Source organism: Chenopodium album, chromosome 8 (assembly GCF_948465745.1).
Source record: "Chenopodium album chromosome 8, dcCheAlbu1.1, whole genome shotgun sequence".
Taxonomy (NCBI): domain Eukaryota; kingdom Viridiplantae; phylum Streptophyta; class Magnoliopsida; order Caryophyllales; family Amaranthaceae; genus Chenopodium; species Chenopodium album.
Genome location: NC_137841.1, coordinates 23,481,091 through 23,490,707, shown reverse-complemented (window position 1 = coordinate 23,490,707; position 9,617 = coordinate 23,481,091). Strand labels below are relative to the sequence as shown.

General features: G+C 28.6%; 1 protein-coding gene across 1 annotated transcript; it reads right to left on the bottom strand.

The window, feature by feature from the left end:
* Positions 1 to 2,097: 2,097 nt before the first annotated feature.
* LOC145642836 (protein FAR1-RELATED SEQUENCE 5-like) lies at positions 2,098 to 3,339 on the bottom strand. Its single transcript, XM_081694002.1, has 2 exons — positions 2,477 to 3,339; positions 2,098 to 2,431 (listed from the first exon to the last, which is right to left on the bottom strand). The coding sequence occupies exons 1-2, from the start codon at positions 3,337 to 3,339 to the stop codon at positions 2,098 to 2,100; spliced, it is 1,197 nt and encodes a 398-aa protein (XP_081550128.1).
* Between the last annotated feature and the right edge of the window lie 6,278 nt (positions 3,340 to 9,617).

The following is a 9,617-nucleotide window of genomic DNA, read 5'->3' as shown; positions in this document are numbered from 1 at the left end:
AACCAACTTGAATGTGATAATACACCAATCTAAGGATGGATAAAATCTTGTACTTCATTTGCCTCATTTACATCCATAGTTGAAGGTGGTTAATCAAATTAATACAATAACCTATGTTGATATTAGGTCTAGTATAATATTAGGCCTTATTTTGGTTAGCATCAATTATAAATGTGAAAATTATGTGATGATATTTGTAATTAAAACTATGGGTTTAGCCACTTAATATAATATTTCCAGTTTGTGTTAAAAAAAATAATACATATTATACATCTAAGTTAAATTACTAGGATTGTTCTTTCTCAAAAATGATGGAAGATATAAAAGTAAATGTAAATATTGTTAAAGTAAATAACAATGTGTTTAAAGTAAATACAAAAGTTTTTAAAAAAAAAAATTTCTGAAATGTGGTGTTCGATTTTAAAGTAGAGACAAATACATTTAAAGTAACAAAAAATGAATTAAAAGTAGAGGTGGAGATGGGAAAAAGTATTAAAGTCAAAAAAATGTTATTCGATTATAAGTAAATGAAAAAAATGTTAAAGTAAATAATACTATGTTTAAAGTAAAAGGAAAAAAGTTTTAAAAAAAATCTTTATGAAATAAGGTGTTCAATTTTAAGTACAAAAAAAATACTGTTAAATTAATAGAAAATGGGATATAAAAGTATTCAAGTAATAATAGTTGACCTAACTCAAATGACCCGACGCATGACCCAAAATTGAACCAAAATCACAAAAAATGACAAAAACCCCAAAATTAACCCAACACAACCTATAACCAAGACAAAAATGGAGTTGACCTAATGTTGACCATATACCCGAACTCACCTAACCCGAAGTTGACCAACTTGAATTTGACTTGAAGAGTTTGACCCGAAGTGTTTAACCAATTCGAACATGATTCGAAGTGTTTGACCTGAAGTGTTTAACCAACTCAAATGTGATCATACAACAAACTGAAGATGGGTCAAGTCTTCTACTTCATTTGCCTCGCTAACATCCGGCCTATGTTGATCGAATTACAACCGGCCTTACATCTTATTAGATTTGGTACAAGTTTAGGTGAGTTTAATAAATGGTCAAATTACATTCAAGTAAAGTCAATAATTAATGATTAGAAAATTAACTCAATCTAGAATTTTAGTCAAATTTGGTTCAAGTTAATAATTTTACGGGTTATAATCAAGGTAAAATCACCAAGTTAGTAATATATGAGTTACATTTGGGTCGGCTCATTTACACATCAATTCATGTTCAAAATCGGTATCTGATTTACTACAAGTTTAGGTGATTTTGATAACCGGTCAAATTACATTCAAATAAAGTCAATAATTAATGGTTAGAAAATTAACTCATTCTAGAATTTTAGTCAAATTGGTTCAAGTCAATAATTTTACGAGTTATAATCAAGTTGAAATCAACAAGTCAATAATATATGGGTTACATTTGGATCGGGTCATTTACACGTTAATTCATGTTAAAAATCGGTATCAAATACTCTTGTCAACTCGGGTTCCACGAAAAATGTGACAAGTATTTTAGAACAAAAAATGGATATGGTAACAAGTATTCTAGAAGAAGGGAATAATACAAGCACTTATCTTTAATTTTGTAAGTAAGAACATTATATAAATCAAATAATTCATATGATATAAAATATGATAAAAGTAAATGAAATATTTCATAAAGTTAAAGTATAATAGCTAAAAGTAAACAAACTAAACTTAAGTTCTGCAGTACAATTACTTATAGTAAATGTAAAAATATTACATTAATAAAAATAATAGAAAAAATTTGTTCATTAAATCTTCATCTTGATCTTCCAAAACATCTTCTAATTTCCAAGTATTAAAATAACTGCACAAAAATAAACATCAGTTATTTGTCACAAATTAAAGTAAATAAATTAAAATGTAAAGTAAATAAATTAAAACCTAAAGTAAATAAAAAAGGTAAAGAGGTAAAATACCAAATAAAAAAATACCAAGTATAATAACACCTGCACAAAATAAAAAGTAAATGAATTTACTGTTAAAGTAAATAAATAGAAGTTTAAAGTAAATAGAACATACTTAAGAGTAAAATACTTGAAAGACTACTTGTTTGGACAGTTTCTACTGTCATGGGAAACACCAGATTGCCCACAAGCTCTACAAGTTCTGCCTTTTTTAGATTTTTCTTCAGTAGCTATTTCTTTTTCACTCTTCAACCTCTTTGAACTTCTGGCAGAACCCTTATTAAGACACTGAGTTGGAGGCACGACATTTACATCAACTTCATTTGACCCAACCAAAACCTGAATATCAGCATCTTTCACCTCTTTTGAACTAGGTGCATTTTTATGATTATTCTTTGATATCATCTGCTCCTCAAATGAAGATAATGTCTTAATAAACTCAGATAAATCATCCTCAGATTGGTCAGTTAAACTGACACAACTGAAAATCTTGGACCATACATCACTGACCAATTACTTCTTCTTATCATACTTAGAAGCATCATGTAGAGCAACATCTATGACAGAAGCTTTCTTCAAAACATCTTTTCTCCAACGATTCAAGATGTAAGCATCAGGAATTTCACGTACACACTTGCCTTTCATAACAAACAAAATGTGTCTACATAAAACACCTTGACTCTTAAACATTCTACAAGTACAACTTGACTCATATGTTGCCAAATCAAAATTAACATCAAAATTTTTCCTTTTCTCATGATCAACAATAACAGAAAACTCCACACAGTCTCCATACAAAGAACTACAACTTTCAACTCCACATGAAAAACAGGCTTCCTGGCATTCTTCTTGAAAATCATAAAATATGGCACGAGTATAAATATCAGCAGCATGCTTTTCCAAGTGTAAATTAGTAACCAATTGAGGCTCAAGTTTATTAAGCCTGTACAACTCATCTTGTTCATGCCTTTGAGCATCAAGCGCAGTTTCATAACGGATAAAGAATTCAACACAGGTCACATGAGGGTTTGTAAAGTTACAAAAGAAACTATTTTCACCTTCAGACCTAGATGTAGAACGCAGTAACCCACCCATAAATAGGTCCCTAAAATATGCAGGAATCCAAAGATGTTTAATCTTGAACATGTATGCAAACCACTCATGATCAACAAGGTTAAACTCCTCCATAATACTATTCCATCCATCAACAAATACATGAGGATCAATCTCTCTATCCCAAACTACTGCACTTAGCTTTTTCAGGAAATCAGTTTCTTTACAAAAATCAGTTCCAACCTTTTCTGGTACCTTCCTCATTATGTGCCACATACACAACCTATGTTTAGTCTTGGTAAAAACCTTTTCTATAGCAATACCCATTGCAGGATCTTGATCAGTGATAATACAAGAAGGTTATCTTCCCATACACTTCAAAAAAGTTTGAAATAGCCACACAAAGGAATCTATGTCTTCTTTAGAAAATAGAGCAGCACAAAATGCAACACATCTCTTCTGATTATCAACACCAGTAAAAGGACAGAAAACCAATGAATATTTATTTGTATCATAGGTGGAATCAAAAGATAAAGAGTCCCCAAATAATTGATAATCTCTTCTACCAATAGCATCAGCCCAAAAGACACGGGTCAAATGCCTACTTTCATCAACACAGTAATAAAAAAAATAACCCCCTTTACTGGTTTTCACTTTTTGTTCAAGGTTCTGAACAAACATCGCACCATCAGCATTAGAGATATAAACTTTCAAGTCCCTAGAAAAATTATTGAAATCATTTTTATTGCCCATGACATTTTGAAACCCACCACAAAGTTCTTTCATGATCCTATAAGACATAACAGCCCCTATATTTAACTTTGAATTGTCAAAAATGAACTTCTTATGAGCAAAATTTAAACCAACTTCATGTTTAGTAACCTGCCTAGTAATAGGTGTAGAAAAAGGATGAGAATGAGATTCATAAAAACAATACACCATATACTTCCCATCATTACAAAACCTAAATTTTATCTTAGCAGGACAACCAACTCTCTTCACAGTCTTTCTCTATAAACAAGCACCTTCAACTTGTTTACCAGATTTCTTGTTATTTGTCACATACCCTTCTTTGCTACATAATAAATATTTTATTAAAGTAACTCCTTTACCAGTAGGATCATCCTTATTCTTTTGTGATTTAGTAGTACTAGAACGGACTTTAAATCTACACTCATTAGCATATTTGTAATAAAAGGCAATACCATATTGAAGAGAATCAAATATCATACCAAGAAAAGGTTTGTTTTCAGAAGAACAACATGGCATATACACTTTATAACCTCCAGAATTATAATATATTTTAGGAAGCAAAGGCTGAGTGGGTGTTTTGAAAATTCTTATATTGCTATCTTCAGTAGTGACAGAAGAAGAACAATGCTCTACACTTTCAGACATGTTCCTGAAAAAGTAAATGAATAGAAGAAAAAAGTAAATAAACAATAATATATAAAAGTAAATAAACTATAACTAAAAGTAAACAATATTTTTTAAAAATATGCTCTACGCTTTCAGACATATTCCTGAAAAATAAATGAATAGAAGTAAAAAGTAAATAAACAATAATTAAAAGTAAATAAACTATAACTAAAAGGAAACAATATTTTTAAAAAATATACTAATAAAAACTATTAAAGATATACTAAAAAGTAGATCACTCAAAGCATAAAGTAAATAAAAAAAAATTAAAAAACTTGAAGAAACTAAAAAACATGAAGTTATAAGAATTAAGTAAAACTAATCATGAAAACTTAATGACTGAATGCAAAAAGTAAATTTAAAACAACAACAAATTATACTACTATATTAATAACTGCATGCAATATAGCAACTATATGCAGAAAACAACTACATTGAATCCGTAAGTGTAAAACCATAAAATAGGATTAAAAACCAAAAATCAAACACTAAATTGTATAGAATAATTCAAAGAACAAAAAAAAGTAAAAATTTAGAAAAATTACAATAAAAAACCCTAAATCGAAAAACTCAGCTCAAGATAAACAATAAAATCAAAATAAACAAAGAAAATACAAATATAATTAGAAAATTACCTCAATGAATGAAAATAATCGAAGAATATGATGTAATTGAAGATCAAAATCGAAAAATCTGGGCAAAAAATTCGGTAAAATGAAGAACTCAGATCGCGGCGGAGAGCTCGAAGTTAGAGAGGGAAAATGAGGACGCGTAGAGAGAAAATGAAAGGAAGAGAGAGAGAAAGAAAGGAGGTCATTCAAAGTTGAGAAATTACCAAAATGCCATTACTGAAATGAAAAAGGTGGGTGAAGCAAGGACCGTTGGATTAAGCGCGATCAACGGTACAGATGAGTTCCTAGTTCCTATTTTAGACATAGGTTCTCACATGATCCCATTTCTCTCTCTCTCTCTCTCTCTCTCTCTCTCTCTCTATATATATATATATATATATATATATATATATATATATATATATATATATATATATATATATATATATATATATATATATATATATATATATATATATATATATATATATATATATATATATATATTTATATAACTACATAGTCATTGTATTGATGTTCATTCTTTTTCATAGTTTGGAGTGGAAAATTATTCTAATGAATGTTCATTTGTATTTCATGTTCATTGATTGATATCTTTCATAGGCATTTTTAAACTAATGCATGTTCATTTATATATTAATAGATGGTCATTTTAATATTCAATTATCTAATTATGTTCATTTATGTATTAAGAGTTGTTCATTTCCATATTAATGGATGATCATTTCTATACTATTATATGATCATTTATTTATTAATATATGTTCATTTTCATATATATCGATCATTTCAATTGTTCTACTATTCATATTCATATGAAAATTGGTTCATTTCAACACTTAATCTTGTTCAAATCTAACTAAAAATTCATTTGTTTTTGTCTATTAGTTAAACAAAGAATTGTGGATATAGTGAGTTAGTTACACTACATAATAGCAAGGAGAAAAAAGAAGACGACAAAAATAAGGAAATTAATCAAGAAGACATGGATTTGCGCAACATGAACCAATAACATGAGCTTGTATTTTTCAATTTTGGATCGAGATTCAGTATGTATAATAATATGTGTGGAATTGTGTTGTATATTTTAATATCCAATATTTTAATTTTTGGTGATATAAAATTTCTATTTGATTTTAATAAGAAGGAAATAAACTTTTTTTTCCCAAGTATTATTACAAATCACATCCTTCAAAAGCAAACATTTAAAAGGAAATAAACTTTTTTTCCCCAAAGTATATATAATGTTCATATTTTTTGATGACTTATATAGTGTTCATATTAGGAAACCAATATGTTCATAAACAAAAAACTAAATATTCATAATAACTTGAATTTGTGGTTGAGCATCTACAATTGTCGACTTTGAACCATTATTCACTAACTATATATATTAGAATATTTGACACTATAAATAGCAAACTGTACAAAAACTAAACATTCAGTTCTTGTATCAAGTCTCTCATAGGACATAATATTTCTACACTTGTTATCTTTCTAACAATCCTCATTAGAACAAATATATATTTTCATAGAAAATGAGTCATCCCTTTGCCTCTTACTACTCCCAACTCTGATACCAAAACCTTTCATAAAAGCATACTCATTATACATTTCATATGCATCATCTTCAAAAGGAAATTGTTTTCCCCAAAAATCAAATTGACTTGCTTCTTCAAAAATAAAAGCATTCTCTTTTTCCCACTGCAATAATTAAACATGTAACAAATGAACACATACAGTTGCAATAATGGACAATCACAATAATGCATTTGATCAATTACAGTTAAATTACCATATGTAAAAATATATATGATCATCTATAGTTACATAACTGAACCATATTTATGAAACTACAAAACATTTTTAATCATTAAAAGTCACATGTACAACTTATAATCCCACAAACACAAATATATATATATATATATATATATATATATATATATATATATATATATATATATATATATATATATATATATAAATGAACATTTATAATTGCATAATTGAACATTATTAAAAATACACAAAATAACAAATTTTAAAATATGTTCACTAGTTAAAATATATATGAGCGTCTTTAAAAGAATAAAAATCATTGAAATTCACGTGTACAACATTTATATTTAAATACAACTACAATAAACCTATAGTTTACTACAGAAAACATACATTAAACGACATAAATGAACATTGGATGGTGGAAATGTTCACTTTCGTGTTTATGAAACAATTATATGTAATAGTATAACTGTATGGAAATGCATTATTATTGTAATTAATTTGAATTTATTTTATATTGGAAATTATTTTTAACAACTCTTTATTTATATAAATACAATTCTAAAATGTATGTATTTGCATACATCTTACTTTAAAACTTACACATAGCTTTTGAAATGAACATTTAATGATACAAAAATGAACAAATGTTGAAACACGAATAAACAAAAATGTACCTTGGATGATGCAATACTTCTAATAATAAAAATGATTTGAACGCAGCAATCCATATAAATAAATTTGCTCTCATTTGAACAAAAACTCCTTATTATAAAAATGAACATCTAATGATTTATAAATGAACATTTACCAATACAAAAATGAACATATTATAAAAAATTTACAGAAAATTCATAAATGAAAAGGGACGGGGGCGGGACACGCGCAGAAGGGGGGGTGCAGGCAGTGTTCCCTGCCGTAGAGTGTAGGTAAAAATTTGTAGTTATAACGAATAAGTTATGGCCAAAATATTAAACTGAGCCCAAACCGAACCTAAGCCCACCTTACCTACGACCCAATGATCATGTGGAGGGTCCAAATGATTTAATCCAATTCCTAAACCAATTAGGATTAATTAGAAACTTCTATAAGTTTCTAAAAGATCCTAATTATCCTTTTTGAAAAGATAAGATTAAAGAGTTTGAAATTGAATAAAACTCCTTTTTTTAAAAGTCCTAATTTTATTCGAATTGAAAGACATTCAAAGATAGACAGATATTATTTTCGTGCCTTATAGTTTTATCCAAATTTTATATGGTTGGATATCCCTTTAAATTATCTTTCCAATGATATATTATAATATCAATTCCGAGCTATAACGGAAAAGATATGAATAAAATATCAAACTCTATCCAAAACTGACACCGTCTCACTACTTTGTCCATATCTTTTATTCTAAAAAATATTTTAATCTGATTCTAATTGGGTTAGAAATAAGACTTCAAGAGCTTTCCAATGATATCTTATTCATCTTATTCCAATTTCTGGATCAAAAGATATGATAAAAACAAAAACCGCAAAAACTGCAGTCTATCGAGTTTTATTCCGATTTAATTCGGATCTTAGCTTAATTCTTCGACCCTTCTTTTTTTCTCTATAAATAGAGGTCATATCACCCCTTTTCCAATCATCAACAATCTTTATCATTAAATAATTCTCTTCTCCCTCTTTAGCCTAAACACTAGCCTCCTCATTCTTTCACTATTCCTTCCTTTAAGCACTCCAAGGAGTCCATACTTAACCCGAGGTTTCGTCCTTAACCCAAGGCGTGAAAGGTATAATTAATTGAGGGTTTGGACCAAATTAACTATACTTTTATTTAGTTTAATTGTTTCAATTTGATTTATATTTTAATTGAAGTTACTAACAGTTTATTCATGATGTAGCAATTCAAGGAAACGCGGAAAGTGAGTAATTAATCACTTAATTACTCTTATTATTATTCTTATTGTATCATGATTATGATTATTATTTGATTTGACTAACACTATTATTATTGAATTGCTTCCAATATTAATGTTTATTCTATTATATTTATTGATCACCATATTGCATGTTTAAAGGGAATACATAGTTGAAAATCACGCCTAATAAGATAATTTGGACAACCGGTTTAGGTTCCTTTTTAATCTTGTTGTTTAATCAAGTGATCACTAATATTTTAAAATTATATGTTGCATTAATATTCAACCAATTTAGCATAATAATAGTTTGGAATAAATTGAATCTTTGTTTGTATGCCTTTGAGATCGCAGGAATCACTTTTCACTATAAGAATCGAGTAGAGGCCAATACGGGCGAATGTGACTCCATGACTCACTTCGTACCATCATCCCCGATCCTCCATTCGTGGTTTCGAACCATATGGAGTTAGTAATCTCATGGATTATGAATGGGGTGTAACCTTCACGAGTCAATCGTTGTTGCCTATCGTTGTCCCTTAATCGTGGTTGCCTTAAATGATCCGTGAACGGTTTACAAGTTCCTTAAAAACTTGTTGGCGGCTCCCTACTTTGCTTTGTCCCTAATCGTTGTCCCTAATCGTAATGTCAATTCCCACTTCCTATGAGTGCCAAGCATATTCACCACATGCTTTAACGTAGGCGCACTTCGACCGACGCCTACACTTACAAACCAAAACATAATATAGCATTAAAATCTACTCCACACAAATTTCCAGCAATATATACTCTTATTAAACCACTCATAATTTAATTAAAACAAGCTAAAAATTTATTTAAAACCTCATACTTTGATCCCAATTAAGGG

Bases quoted from the DNA above. Each gene is read 5' to 3' on its own strand.
- LOC145642836 (XM_081694002.1), bottom strand. From the start codon at position 3,339: ATGGGTATTGCTATAGAAAAGGTTTTTACCAAGACTAAACATAGGTTG. The intron at 2,432-2,476 runs GTAATTGGTCAG...CAGTTGTGTCAG, and splicing joins TCTAAGTATGATAAGAAGAA to TTTAACTGACCAATCTGAGG.